At 31.1% G+C, this 16,680-nt stretch overlaps 1 protein-coding gene across 6 annotated transcripts; it reads left to right on the top strand.

The window, feature by feature from the left end:
* Positions 1–2,815: 2,815 nt before the first annotated feature.
* On the top strand, positions 2,816–16,679 carry LOC143915581 (uncharacterized). Of its 6 annotated transcripts, none has more exons than XM_077436282.1 (8): positions 2,819–3,020; positions 12,809–13,252; positions 13,344–13,470; positions 13,559–13,702; positions 14,785–14,928; positions 15,122–15,195; positions 15,273–15,455; positions 15,535–16,679. In XM_077436282.1, exons 2-8 carry the CDS (start codon positions 12,926–12,928, stop codon positions 15,724–15,726), a joined length of 1,191 nt encoding a protein of 396 aa, XP_077292408.1. In that variant the 5' UTR covers positions 2,819–3,020; positions 12,809–12,925; the 3' UTR covers positions 15,727–16,679. The 6 variants fall into 6 exon arrangements, with proteins under 6 accessions (XP_077292412.1, XP_077292408.1, XP_077292410.1 ...); XM_077436284.1 differs by having other exon boundaries at positions 2,825–3,020; positions 14,785–14,871; XM_077436283.1 differs by lacking the exon at positions 2,819–3,020 and adding an exon at positions 9,651–9,767 and having other exon boundaries at positions 14,785–14,871.
* Position 16,680: the final 1 nt, after the last annotated feature.

The raw sequence follows: 16,680 nt of genomic DNA, 5'->3' as shown, positions 1-16,680 counted from the left end.
TATAATCTTTCATAATATGTAAGTGTATATGGTTACGATTTTTTAATATTTCAAATATTGAATCATTTCCGTCACGTGATATTTAAACTGTTAGTAAACTAGTTAGTACTTGGCCAATTGAGATAATGTTGTATTATTTTACATACGAATTCCCCTTTTTCGCTGTAGAGATAGTCAGGTCATGTCAAAAACGAGGAAAATATTCCAAGAATATGTTTTAATCGCTCGATACAGAGCGGAATTTTGCAAAATGTACAACATGTGACACAACCTAATCGTAATAATAGTACAATTATTATTTTTAAAAGGTCTCGTAATTTCTTCAACATTATGAATGCCCTTTACCTTGCGTTTTCCCAAAAATTTCCTTATGCATATCATTGATTGATATGTATATGTACATACTTCGACAAAAATAAATTTTCAGCGTGATTCCGAGAATTATGCGGAATGAAACAAAATTTAAAGCCTTTGTTCTTTTTGTAGAAATATTTGAGATGGCAAAAAAGGGGTTTTACTTTATCAAAAGAGATAACAAAATACATATGTGTAAGAAAATTTTAAGCATCTTTCATTAGAAAACTAAAAAAATCTTATTAATTAAATATTGAAATGTGGTTCAATTTGTATTTGCTCGAATGATTAATCAAGTATACGTGTGATATGAAGTCAAAACGTACACTCGGAAGTATTTTCCCACAAAATGGGTAATCCCGAACGAACTCGAATCAACTTTTCTCTGACGTGATTCATCGCAACTGGGCAGTCAGTGTAGGCACAAACAGTGATGAATTTAAATATTTATTCATTTCATTATATTTATTTAATGCAATTTAACTTTAACACACACTATATAGTATACATACATAACATAATGACATATAAAGAATAACTTAAAAATGCTTTATACGCTTATAACTATATATATATATTAAAAAAAAAGCATACAATATTTTTAGCAATCATATTTACCTATATTACACATTATTGAAATATAAAAGATATTTACCGCTCGAATTATTAGGTTTAGTTAAAATAACCTATGAGTGAAGTAATTCTATATATGAGAGATAATGAGAAACTATAATGAAAATTTTATAAGATATAGAGTGAAAAAAATGAAGTTGTAAGCATTTATCCAATTAAAATCTGAGAAGACGAGTGGGTGGCGGAAAGTCAAACATATAAGCCTACTTACTAGCTATTAAACGTAACCGTCTACAAAAAAATTGGAAACTTAGACGTGTTTATTACGATTATTTTTCACCACCAAACAATCAAAATCGATTAAAATTCCCACCGTTGACCAAACCGCACAAAATGGCAAAGTTTCAAAACGATCGGAAGATTGTATGAATTTCAGCTCAATCGTTTGCGAAGTGAAACATAAATAAACGATCCTTGTAAAAATATATCAAGACTAAAACCAATCCTTATAAATGTGGTAAAGTGAAAAATTAGCAAAATAAGCTCATTGCATCAAGGAAAAAAATATTTTTTCCTTTTAAAATTCAAAGCATTGGAAAAATACAATCAATAGGAAAAACATGCCAGTATTGATTCCAATACTCAATTTTGGCACAGCAAAATTAGATTTTGAACAAAAACGAAAAGAAACCAACAAAAAACATTATCATATTTGAATCAATGGGTCAAACTTATTCGGTATTTTTTCTTATAAATATACAGTTTGTAGTGTATATACCTACATATGTATATACTTACATAGTGTAACTAGTGTTATACCCGATGAAATATCATCGCATGGGTTATGGCATAAGTTATTAAATAAAAAAAAATTAAAATAAATTAGTCTGTCCTATTTTCGATCCGGACGCGGTCGTATTTTTTTTAAATATATTTAATTTAATATTTATATTTAATTGTTTAATTTGAAAAAAAAAATGATTAAAACTACCTACCTACCTACATGTAAACAAAATAAAACACCAATAGAAAAAATAATTCATTAAATAAGTTTTATAATAGAGCGCAAAATGCTCACAGCCTAGAGGAAATATTGGTAACAAACAGTATATATAGATGTTTTTTCTTTTGTTATTATAGTCGAACGTTTTGTGGGCAGTGTTTTAGCTATGACGTACGTATGTATGTATGGGGAGCGTTATCTTATACAGACACATAGTAGCGATATTATATGTATATATATATAATAGTAATATAATATAGCGATATTATATGTATATAAAATTTATAAATTGCATCTTTAAAACATTCGGTGTTAATATTTTTAGCGATAGTCGTTATTACAAAATAAAGAACAAAAGGGCAATTATAGAAAATAAATAAATACAAAGGACAAAGCAGTCAAATAAATTACTGTCCTCTTAAATAAAGGAAGTATGGTCAGCGTAATTAAACATAGTGTTTCTATTAATAAAATATGTACATTATTAATGAAGACATCTAAAGCTAGCTATTCCTATGTAGGACCTTTGCAAACGTATGCTTAGTAATTATAATTAAGTTATAATTGAGTATTTTAATATTGTACATATGCTCCAAATGTTTCAAATGAATCGCTGGCATAATATGTTTATTCGTTAAGTATTATTTATTCTATATACAACATAAACTATTGTAAAATCGCACAAACAATCAACGATCATCTAAACACGAACGTAACAATTGCCATAATTGAATTTATACAGGGAAAATTAGACAAGTTTCGCGATATTTAAGTCAAATTTCTCGGAAATACACACATTCGTTATATTGTGGCTACACGAGCGGTAACCCTAGAACTCCTACGTCATCACAAGCTTTAAATAAAACCACAGAAAGCAACTTGAACGCCAACATTGAGTCGGAGAGGCTGTGCTAGTCAACTCGTGTCCTCAGTTGAGACAAAGCTCAACACAAAACGATATAAAACTAAATAAAACAAGCAATTTCACGGTTGGTGCATCGGTAACCTTTGTATTGTCGATCGAATTGCAAGTGCAGTGCTGTGTGTTTGTGTGTGCATCGTTTTTGCAAGCGACCGAGGAGAAAACAAGGTGAATTCACTTCCATGTTTTTGTATGCAAATTGCAGTACATTTTTTTTTCGGTGTTTGATGTTTTTGATGGTGTACAAAACAGGTTTTTTCCGTTTGTAAAAAAAAGCATGGCTCGAAGAATTTATTCTGTCGGTGAGCTAATCGCCTCGTACCAAATAAGTCAAACATGAGATGCTACTTTTGCTGTTAGGACGCGCATAATAACGTTGGAATTCGTGTTAAAGTTTTCTCTCTGAATTAATTTTAGCAATTAACTGGCAAATTGACGGTGGTAATTGCAGATGTATCCCACATTGTTTTTATGTGTGATTACTGCCAATTAAATGTTGCTAAAATGGGAAATTTCCGTTGGTTTTGGTTCAGGGCTTCTGACAATGTTTGTCAGTGGAATATATTCCAATGTCACATGTATGTAGATATAATAGTGATGTAAAGTAAAACTGATAATACATTTTCATTCGGAGTTGTAGTTATTTTTAATATTTTGTTGAATTGATGATTTTATTCAAACGTGATAAAGTGAAAAATTTGAGAAATTAGCTCATAATATTGAAATTTAAACTGAAAATTCGCTAGATAATTAATTATACGTATTTTAAAGCAATTAAGAATTACAATCAATAGAAAAAACATCTAATTATTGATTTCAATACTCACTTTTGGCACAGCAATGTTAGATTTTGAATTAAAGACCGCAAAAGCCAAAAATGCGTAAAAATTGCACATTTTTTTAACGCTCATATCTTTAAAACGAGAGTAAGTCAACAAAAATTATTGTCATATTCGAGTTCAGTGGGTCAAACTTAGTAAAGATTGATTAGTCTCCGCTCCAGTAAGAAAAAAAATCGAATTTTCCTTGCACAGTGTTATTGATGTACATATATATTTATTAATATTATTATATTAGATAGAAAGGTTCATTCATTATTGTTTTGGGTAATTTTTATATGTATATTTTTTTCATTAATTTAAAAATTAACTTTATGATGATGGAAAAATGATTCAGATATTTTAATCGGCACGTCATGCCCTTGAGCAACCAAACAGTTTTTTTTGATTTCCTCATTACGACTTTTTTTATTATTAACACTTATTTCTGCTTTATATAAAAATTGAATACAATCAAACAAAATCATTTTGTTTGTGAGCTGATTTTGAACCACTTTGCTGATCGCTTTGATATTTTACTGATATACGGGGATTAGTTCTCATTTAAGTAAGCAAATGTCTGCGACATGACCTTAGAGGAATTTAATCATTAAAATTTCATGAGAATCGTCCGTCAGATCGACGTGATGAGAGCTGGCTACTTTGAAGACATTCTCGCCACCCACCCGCAACTTCAATTTACGTGGTTGAACAGTTACTTTTTTCACACTATCTCATATAAACTTTATATTAAAAGCTTTCACACTTTTCCGTATACATTTTAATTCACTAATAGATTGCGGTGCAAAATAAAAGTAAACTAATAAAACTTATGTACATAGTAATAGTAGCTTACTATCATTTAGCTTTACGAGTTCATTTTTATATTGTACAAAAGAAAAGATCCACCAAGTTCAAGGTGTCAATACAGTTATCAGGGTTAGGTCTATTGTGCAAAACTACGTCATCGGCTACGTGAACTTCCTCGATCACATTGACTGTTCTCTTGGGACTATTGCAGTACACTTGTCGTGTCGTGTTGCAACGCGTCACTTTAGGTATCAATGAACTCGATCAATATTTAACCACAGCATTTGTAAAATAGCGTAAAGAATGAAAGCTTTCATTATTGGCAAGACTAATTTATCGACTCAAGCGGTAAACATGCCATAAATCATTCAGTGCTCGATTACGCCGACCATAAAAACGTTATGGAGAAGTTTATGTTTACGGAAGCTTAAAGTTTTCTCTTTGTATTGTAATGAAGCGTATAGTACCAAATACAACCATACACGTAGAGATCTGTCTACTGACAAAACGGCATTTTGCCATTTGTCTGCCGTAGCAGTTTTTGTTCGTAGCAGCAGAGATCAGCAACTTTTCTGCCAACAGTATTCCAATCACTTTCAAACACTTTGCAAGCCTAGTCTAGTTGTATTCAACGTTTATTATTGACATTTTTATAACGTATTTTTATATTAGTTTTATCTCAATTGAATTTGAATTTGATAAAAGAAATTCTCGGTCCAATAAAATGTCTCTATTTACAAGTACATATATCCAGAAACCTTAAGAGAGACTTAGATAAATATTATACATGGAGGCATATTCAGCCCGAGGCACCGATTTATTTTCAGCACCCCCCTCCCCCTTAATTAAAACAATAAATTTTATAAACGTTTATGTTCAATGAATAAATAAAGTATGTAATATTTAAAATGTAAAATAAAGCTATGCAAAAGGAACATGTTATTGTGGGGCATATTTTAAAAAATACATAAAATTAAATTTAGAAACTAGCTTTCAGTCGATATGTAAGAATTGATTACAAACTTTCAATATTCAATACTTCCAATATTTCGTTAAACGTCACGTTTCAGCAGTATTTTATTAAAATACAATTCCGAGTGACCATTTGTACTGACGACAGTTTATTGTTTGACAAGTTTTATTCGCGAGTCGTTGATATTTGACAGTCGACTTGCTGCGTTCCTCGTAAATTATAATATTTTGTTATTCAGTATTGTAACTTCGAGTAGAAAAATTAAGTTGAATATAAAATGTTTTATAAGACAGCCATTTTTTTTTTCATTTTAATAATAAAAAAAACCTGTCAAAATGAGGGCGTATTGCGGCGCCCCTTGACTATGGCGCCCCTAGGCAAATATCTAATCTGTAGCCGATTTGAGCCGGCCCTGCATGGAGGGCCACTGTAACTAAGAAAATATCTCCAACTAAAAAGTACTCCAACATTTTTATGTAAATATAAAATAATATTAATTTTCTAATTATTTACTTCATTTACTTAACGGTATTTGAATGATATGTAAATATAATTTCTTGAAAATAATTTCGATAAACAAGCAGAAAATCGCATATTGGCAACTACTAGAGTTTCTTCACCTTGACCGTGGTTTTTTTCTGGCATTATTTAGTATGCAAACTAATGCTATTTGCTCAACGCTACGAGTATATATGTATGTAAGAATTTTCAACAACTAACCATATACACTAGCATATTTTAAACTATACACTCACCAGCTAAAAATGTCCATTCGTTTTGCATTAAATGGTACTTTTCAATACCAAGCATGCTTCATAGCAATTTGAATTATTATAATGAAGCACTCGAGTCTCCGTTCTTGTCTATCTATAGACAGTGGTTCTGTTAAGTCACACTTTAAGAATTCCTGACTGGTTTACAAAGAACGTACATTTTTTTTATTTTTCGCTCAATCTACACACAGTATGTAGCTTAATTGATAATTAACACTTGCAATGATAAAAATGAGATCTCGTATATTTTTAGCGCCGTTCGTAATTAAATTTGCTCGCCTAGATTGTTTGGTTTGATAATTTTTTTATGCATATTTTGGCAACGGTGGTAATATCTCCTAATAATGTTCTTTCATACTAATGTATTCTTGTCGCAAATGATTTTCTCTCTGATTGAAATTCATGATTGCAACTATTGCATTTAATTTTTGCATTATTCATACATACACATGCGAGTTGCTGTCGTGCATTTGTGCTGTGTAGTTAATTTTTAGAACATACAATACGAATTTCTTATTAGCAAGCTTTGATTAGTGTGTTTCCTTGACTAAAACTACATATTACCAGCAACATACGTAGCTGAGTGGTTAGCGTATAATGCTAACATCTAACGGTTTGATCCCTGATCCAGTACTTTCCATGACTTTTCCTGTTAAAGTCTGCCAATTTATCTGATCTCACTGTTGATACGGTTCCTTCCGAATTGGCCACATACCCTCATTTGTAATCTAAAATTTTGAACGGCTTTTGGCGCTCTAATTTTAAAATTTAAAGCGCCTTTGGCGCATCGTGTGGTGCCCTAACTTATTTGGCGCCATCGGACTCAGCCCCCCCCCCTAAAATCGGCACTGGTCAGAATTCAAAGGGTTAAGGAACTTTCTACCTCAGAAGAAAAGTTTCATGATTTTTTTCGTATTCAACGCATAATACATATTTTTTTATTTTATTTTTATTTTATTGTTACAAATCAATATACACTCGCCATTACAGATTTGCACCAATGCGACGGGTGTACCTTAACGAAATACAGAATACATAAACAATCAGAAATACAGTAATACATACATATACAATCAGAATATATAGCATATAACAATTAATCAGAAATAATAATCATAGAGACATTTATGGATTATTTTTAGATTTTTTTTTGTATACAATTTTTTATACATATAATAAATACGAAATTATAGAGATGTCTATAGAGATATATCTATAGATTTCAGATTACTGTGTATAATTATTACAAATTATACACAGGCAGATTTTTGTGACAACAGGATTAGATCTAATACCAATTTTCAGGAACCGTTTCAGCAATGATCAGATAAAATTGGCAAACTCTAATAGAGAAACGATCGATTTGGATTCACAAAACCCCCAAATCTAACCAGCAGTGGCGAGGACTCGAACCTTTGACCTCAGTGTTGCTAAATATATACGCTACCACTAAGCCAAACTGCTGGCTATGTATGCCTTTGAAATAAATTGGATGTTAGTTAGTTAAAACAAGCAAAGAATTTTGCCCTGATGAGTATCCGTAGTCGAATCATAACCGTTCAATCCCATTTGAAGGACTCGACTTTTGTTTATTTTTAGTATAATATTATATAATGATATTTAAGATTCCTCATAGGTTATACCATTATGAATCATGATTCATGACGCTTTTCATTTGGTCTCTCCACTGACGATAATAATATCATGATGTCAATATTTTCTTGTGCGGTTATTCTTACCGGATAATCGTATTTGCCATATCGTTTTTTGTGGTCGAAATAACTCGAACAAGTTAGCTCTTCGCCGCATCCGCTCATAGTTACATATATTTATCACAAGGATACATGTTGAAAAACAGGATTTGTGAATACATTAGAGAATAACTGTCACGCTGCAACATGCACATTCACAATATTGCAGAATTATTTGTATACATAAATATATATGTACATATATACCCAAACGAAAACATACTTAAATATTTCGCACTCTAAAACTGTTACTCAAAATTTAGACTTCAAAGTAAACGAAATTTATTTGTGCCTAGATTATTCTACAAATATTTACCCACCGTCTGAAATGTTTGTAGTACACAAAATTTTACTGAAAAGTTTCCTCATAATGAGTGAGTTTTAATTACATAGTGATAGCAAATTAACACGGTATATATGTATGTATACATATATTGTGTGCGTTTTACCGCAAAAATGCGATAGTATGGCAATCGAGGTTAAAAGTTCATTGTGTGCAATCGGAAATTGAGAATGTAATTCGTTATCGAAATTAAAATAGTATGTGCGATTTTAATTGCCTTGCGATAAAATTAATAATGTATTCTTAAATATTATATATAAAATGTCAAACTCAAAAGTTTTTATGTGAATGATGATTATTATAATAGAATGATCACAGAAGTTCGTAAGTGAAAAGTTATATACTGCTACATATGTACATATGTATTTATTAAATACTGCTACTATAGCATCATTATAAGTACACAAGTCTTTAAAATACAAGTCATATATTATACCTGTCAATTACTGTTGTCTTCCCCTATGATTATTTTTATATATATTCTTAGATGACATTACCAAACATCAAACGATAAATTATGAACATCGCATGTCGATTCCATTGATCTGAAAAACCTTCAGCAAACCTTAGGTCACTGTCATTTCATTGTTGTATATATATGTAATATACATACATATATGTATAGAGGGAATATCCATTGAATTGAAAATGATTCACAGTATGCATATTTAACTTGGTAATTTTGCATTATTTAAAGCAGCGATACTCAAGGAAAACTGCTCTTTACAAACCTTTCTTCCTTCATCATACCTCAATAATTCTTTAATGTATGAAAAGTAACACTAAAACATGGAAAAATTGCATCATTCATGATTAGTGTAACTGGAATAGTATTATATATGTAGTTCAGAATTGTGTATATTTTATGATTATATCTGAAAAGTTGTAAGAACTTTAATTAAGAAGGAAAATCGAAGAAAAACCTCAATTCAAGGTTTGAATTTTGAGCTGACCTTGGGTTTTTCACTTGAAAAATTGAATTCATTCATTTAAATTCCGAGAAATGTATTTTGCGACTCTAGTAGTGAAAATTTATAGTTGTATAATTTCAGCAGAAGTCGTTACGACAACTTGGCACGAATCCCTTAATTGCTTTATTGTCACATCTTATTGAAGAAAGTATATATGTAAATATAAGTATTTACAAATTAGCATTTTCATTTATGAAAATGTAGTCGTATGTAGTCAGTTGATTTTTGCGGATTTTCCCGAAGCGACTGTTATTTCGAGAATCCTGTTTATACATATCAGGACTCGTAAATTCGAGTAGTGGGACTTGCGTGATGCTGATGACTTGTTTCCTGGAATTTCTCGGATTTTCCGTGTTGTTGATCGACCAGTGTTTGGAAGCCGGTTTTCCTCATTCAGTCTTGTGGCGTCGTTCGAGAATAGTTGTCGTGTTATAAGCCGTACTAGTAAATAACACTTGGGGAGATTTCAAGTTCGGGTATTTATATACATACATATCCTACATGTATTATAAATTTGATTAAATAAACTGATTTTAAAACGATTCGATTCAATAAACTGCTTTAGACATTTTAAAAAAAGCTCAACATTTAGTATTTTCAACAGTGTTGAGAAAGTCTTTTGAATTGACACGGTGATAAATACTATTTTAAGTTATGCTTCTTTTAAATTAAAATATTGTGAAAATTATACACAAACGCTTCTGTTATACGCATACGGGAACTGAACGAAAGTCTTTCTAACGCAAAAACCGCTCGAGCTAGTACGTTTAGATAAAAAAAAATATATTGAGATATAAAACCAATCTTTATAAACGTGATGAAATAAAAAAGTGGGCAAATAAACGCAAAATAGGATGGAGAAAAAATCCGTAAAAAAAAATATATTTTTGACTTTCAAAATTCGTTAGACAATTAATTATAAGTTTTTTAAAACAATAAAAAATCACAATCAATAGAAAAAACTTCTGACTATTGATTCCAATACTCATTTTGAGCACAACTATACTATACAGCAGCAGTCACATAAAACGGAACGCTTAAGCGAAACATGTTTTTGCGTGAAATTTCGGTAATCTTATATAAAACCAAAACCGAAAGTCATTTAAATGATAGGTTGTACCATAGTGCATTCGTGTAACACCAAACGTGGAAAAAAAAGGTGATAAAGATGAGTTGGGGAGAAATTTAATGGAGGGCAGATTTTACGACCGTGCGTTGACTTCACAGTTAAATGAAATTTGAAATGAAAATAGCACTATACATATACATTTTTAATTTTATTACAGTCACATATTATTATTTACAACTTATAAAAAAGAAATTAATATTTTGTAGCGGCTCCTTTCGATTTTATAACTTCTTTTATTCGGTTTGACATAGAATCTACCAAAGTTTTTAAATTTTCGATTGGGAGGTCTTCGTACCATATCTTTTCTATCATTTCTTTCAACGATTTAAGAGTAGTAACATTGTTCTTCCTTATCCTGTACTTGATACACATCCATAAATTTTCGATTGGATTTAAATCGGGACTATTGCCAGGCCATGGTAGTGTCTTTACACCCATTTCTTGTAAATAGTCGCGAACCTAAAAAAAGTAAAAAAAAAATTTCAAAAAAGTTTTTTGATTGAAATTTTATAATTTATATTCAATGCTATCAAATAAAATGAATACTCACCAATTTAGCTCGATGACAAGGGGCAGAGTCATCTTGAAAAATTATATCATCGGAATATGAAAGGTGGTTTTCCATCGATGGGACAAAGCTTTCTTCTAAAAATTTTTTATATTTTTTTCCATCGATGGCACCTTGTAGAAACTCCAATTGTCCAATGTTATGATACGAAAAGCATCTCCAGACCATTTGACTTGGAGGATCCTTAACAGTTTTAAGGGTACAATTTTCTCTATACCTTTCACCAACTTTCCTTCGGACATACGGAAAACCATCAGGACTATAGAGGTTAAACTTTGATTCGTCGGAAAGTATCACTCGTTGCCAATCTGATGGACTCCAATTTTCATGTGCTTTCGCCCATTCCAATCGATTGTTTTTCATTCTCTTGGTTAGTAGTGGTTTTTTTGCAGCTTTCCGACCGTACAGTCCAGCTTCTCTGAGTCGCCTTCTTACTGTTGAGTCGCTGATTTCCATGGAAAATTGTGAAGATACATCTGTTCTTATTTCTACAGCAGTTTTGAATCGCTGCTGTAAAGATAATCTGGTTATTACACGGTCTTGCCTCTCAGATGTGCATCTTTTCAGTCCGGTCCCCTTCTTACGATCAAAACTTCCAGATTCTCTTTTTTTTTCCAGTATTCTCGAAACAGTCGATATAGAACATCCCATTTTCTTGGAAATTGACCGAAACGAAAATCCTGAACTCGCCAATGTCGCGATTTTTAAACTCTTCTGCAATGATAACTGAGCTCGTTTTTTCATGTTGACGTGTTAAAATTCGAATATGATGCTTTCTCCTCGAAAACCCACACTAAACTGAACTCAAATCTTAGAAAACAATCATATTTAGAATATTTGGTCGTTAAAAACCCTACACATAAAGGGATAATCCTTTAATGGCCTCGAAGTCGTAAAATTCACAAGCGTTCCGTTTTATGTGACTGCTGGTGTATTTTGAGTTAAAGACCGCAAAAGCCAAAAAAGTGTAAAAACCGCGCATTTTTTTAAACGCTCATATCTCGTAAACGATCACCAACCAACAAAAATAATTATCATATTCGAATTCAGTGGGTCAAACTTAGTAAAGATTAGCTAGTTTCCGCTCTGGTAACTCGTGATTTTTTGTTGCTCAGTGTAGTTTACTAATTCAGTTTCAATGTTTCTTTACATCGATTCTCATAGATTTGAAGTTCGCCGAATACAGGTTTTTCATTCCAAATTGACCCTTTTTCATTTCAAATTAAACTTTTTTCATTTCAAATTGACATTGAAATGAAATAGGTTTAATTTGAAATGAAAATGGGATGAAAAACCTGTAGAATTTCTGAAATACGTCTTCGTGACATAAAACATATGTATTTACATTCTTAACATACTATGTATATACATTTACTGAAATGCAATTTTTGAAGTAAAACTCATTAATGAGAATATATTTTAACAAGGATTGTATTGCATAGGGTCGGCTAATTTTTATAATATTTCTTTAACAATTGGCTAATATTCTGAACAATTTTTATATTCGGTGTTCTGAATTAAGGTATTAAGCGTTATTAAATTATATATTCAGCTCTAACTTATGAAGTTTTAATGTATCAATTATCATTGAGTATACCCAAAGTTCAAAATTGAGTATAAAAATAAATAATCAAATGACTTACATACTAATATTTACATTGATATTTAGAATTTGAGCTATAGGTATTCAGAATATTCATTACACACCCTGAAATCAATTGCACTTGTCAAAATAAAAGGATTGCAATAGCTAGTGTTATGTTGTCATCATTTGCCTACGCAATTTTGTCACAATTAACCCAATGTTTATTTCTTTGCAGGACCTTGAAACCAGTCTAAAATATGTGGGTGAACTTCCACAATTTAGTGTAGACAAGCATATTCCTGTGTGTATTCAGAGTCCATTCTTGTGAACATTCAATATATAATATATAAGTATGCCCCACGGCAACGGACATACCGTGATCGAAATGTCTCCCAGACATAACAGAAGTCGAGATAACAGTCCCAGACCAGCTGGTCACGATAGTCCAGCAGTCCACGCTATGCCTTCGAACAACAGAAGTCCTGTGAGAGGACTATCTCCAGCTGGAGACCGGGGACACCATGGTAATAATCACCTCCGTCATCGGAACGGTGATAATCATCATGGCAGTAACAATCATCTCAATGTTAGAGATGCTCATCACAATACTCGTCGTAGTAATGAAAATGTCCACAATGTCAGTAACATTGGACATTCACCAAATGAAGGAACCACTCCAGTGAGAATGAATTAATGTTTAATTAAATATTTGCTATTATAATTTACATAACAATATAAAAATTTTGTTTTATCCTTGTATTTATTTACAGACAAGCGCAGATCCTTTGTTGCCACATTCGAGGAATCGCAGAGACACACATGCCAAAGAGGAACATACAGACCATTCTCAACCATTATTGGAAACTGACAGTACAAATCCCAAGCCACCTTTAGCAGGTTTGAGCTTTACAATTGATCGTCTTAATAATTTTTACTATATTGTAAAATTGTTAGGTTATTTATTAACTTAATGTATTATCTTAAGGACCAGAGATTGACGATATGGACGATGATCGTGATACGTTACCTGCCTCACCAGATAGCCACCCAGGAGTGGATGATGGATTTTTCCCATCGGAAAATGACGATGATCCTAAAATTGAAGGTCGATTTGGAGAAGGCGAAGAAGGTAATTTTCATTGTAATTTTTTACATACTGTATACTTCAATGTTTAGTCTGTCTGTCGTATGCTTAGTCGTTGAACAAGTAATCTATGCATTTAAATCTGTACAAGCAAGTAGAAAGATGAATCTAAGATTTATAATACTTGTAAAAATCTAGTCTAGTTTGGATAATGTGAAAAATCATTTATGTATCTATTGTCTTATTGATCTTGTTTTTCGACTTCTAACAAAACTGCAATGTTGTGATGGATTTTATATTTGTCGCACGTTACGGTATGCATGTAGTTTTTCTTTATACAAAGTGTGGCAAAAATTCCTTTAGAATTCAATTTTGATATAATTTCTTAACGAAATGTAATAAACAACAAAATTAATTTTGAAATAAGAGCTCAGTTTTTGTTTTCTTTTTAATGTTTGAGGTTTTCCCATATGACTCCAAGCTCCAACTGATTCTTATTTTTCAAACTTGTTCACTAGTACATACATACATATATGGTGCTGATGGGGTAGTTTTAATGTCTTAAAATGCTTTAAATCCATTGTGATTTTTGATTTTTAAATGCTTTTTATTATTACGAAATTATGTTCACAATACATCTTATATCTATTTTAATAGCTACTGATCTACTGATCATTTGCTATTTTACAATTTAATTTAATTTGGTTAGTAATCATAGTATTATATTATTCTAATGTTAATGTACAGCATAATAGGAAAAAGAGCTCAAAAACCTTTTTACAATCCTTATAAATGCTCATAATACATCTAATACATAATATTAATTAAAGACTCTTTAAAGTCGATGACCTAAAGCAGATTGTGTTTAGGTAGTCTGTGTATTAAATCCTTTGTGTGTATAAACAATATTATGACTATTTTGTAAAAACAAGATTATGAATTTGACGCACTCAGAAATCGTGTATGGTTCCATGATTAAAGGAAACTCCAACATTATATCCATAAAAAATTGAAAACTTCAGATAGTTCAAAAGAATTATATTTTTCTTAAATAGTAAAGATATTTTTGCCGCATCTTATACTTTTATGTTTATGCATGAAATTTATTTTCGTAATGCCCATGACAGGGCATTCAAAACCTGGCATTGACGATGATAAGAAGTCGGTTGCCGGTGATGATGATGACGTTGACGGGTACCATATAAGCTATGCCGGTAAATATTTAGAAGTAAATCAGCCAATGATACATCGTTCGCATTCTAGTCTCGGTGGTGGGTCTTTCTAATTTCTTACTAACTTATACTTTAGTACATCAAAATTGTCTTAACAAAGCTATTCTTCATTATCATTTGTCTTAATAAAAAACAAAAAGTATATACATAATGATTTCATTCACATTATGAAATATATTATAGATGATTAATTCGCAATTTGTTTTATAATAAATTTAATTTCGTTTTTAAGGTGGAAATGGCGTTGGTTCACGCTTTAATCCAAACTCACCGTTTCCGTATGCTCCAGAATTTCAACCAGGAGTTGTATGTTCATTTTACACATTCCAAAATATCCAATTAACGTATTTATTGTTTTATTAATTATTATTTGTATTTTACAGGAGGTTCGTATCACACCAGACGTAAATGTTTACCAACAGAAAAAGAATTTGGCACAAGGTATGATGGATCTTGCCTTACTTTCAGCAAACGCCAATCAGTTACGTTATGTATTAGAAGCGGGAGATCTTCATCCTTATTTTTATCCAAGCTTAATTTTCATATCAGCAAGCTTAATATTGCAAGTAAGTACCTCTTCTAATTTATGTAATTGTATATATTTTTTGATTAAATAATTCAATCATGTATGTGTTTACTTTATAGATTGCAGTTGGAGTAGGCCTTATTATCAACAGCAGATACAATGTTAAGGAACATGACGACATATGCAAAGCAGACAGGATAAATGACTTTACTGTAATAGGAATCTTCTTAATTACAATTGTGAATGTTTTCATTGCATCATTTGGTGTAGCTACATCACCAAATGTTTCCCCTCGTACAAATCCTAGCTAAGTTACAGGATGAAGTCTAGGATTAGCTTTTTATATTGTAATAATTGAAGGAGTGATAATCTCAGACATAACCAAGTTTGGTTAATAATCTCATTTGATCTGTTATAACGGTGAATTGATTTTTGGTCTGCTGTTATATTATATAAAGTTTTGTATTCTCATGATTGCTTTGATATTGCTGAGACTAAGTTGGTTCCATGATAGTTGCGCGCCTGCATTAAATCGCACTCGATCTTTAGGCGCTCTGCGATGCAAAAGTACAAACATCGTCAAACATCAAACATCAAACAAACCCAAATGATATGTGTATATATGTATATGTATAGTTTATTTGTTGTGTTGTGTTGTTGTTGCAATCGTGTTGGCGTGATTTTTGTAATTGCGATTCACCGAACGTCCATTTTTGTGCGATTTTAGTAAGCGCGCATCGGTCTCGTTACTGACTTAGTAATTTCTTATAATTTTTAAAAAAACTATAAATACACCATATTGGTGTAGGAAATATAAAATAATATAGACTTTCCGAGGTGTTCAATAATTAAGTTAAGATATACATATATAGATATGTATACATATGTATGTAATCTCATTAAATATAATTCATATTTTATATTATCAGAGTTTATTTCGCACTATAAATATTTAAATTTTTAAAAGCTTATGTATGTCTGGTGCCATTACGCAAATTAATTATGAAATTTATTTATGCAAATATGCAAGCCTTGAAAGGAACTTTTAATCCCAGTCAAAATTGTAAAGATGTTCTAGTCTCGATTTTATTAAAAATTATCGAATAAGATGAAGATTTTGATATTATAGTCAGTGAAATAGTTTTATTTTTAAATTTATACAATAGTGTATGTATGTTTTATACAAAGTTAAGCACATTCATATGAATTTATGATATAATTTTTGTTTAAATGGCTTTTTTTATAATAAAACAATATTGGTTATA

Source organism: Arctopsyche grandis, chromosome 8 (assembly GCF_051622035.1).
Source record: "Arctopsyche grandis isolate Sample6627 chromosome 8, ASM5162203v2, whole genome shotgun sequence".
Classification (NCBI taxonomy): Eukaryota; Metazoa; Arthropoda; class Insecta; order Trichoptera; family Hydropsychidae; genus Arctopsyche; species Arctopsyche grandis.
This window is presented reverse-complemented; position numbering and strand designations above follow the sequence as displayed.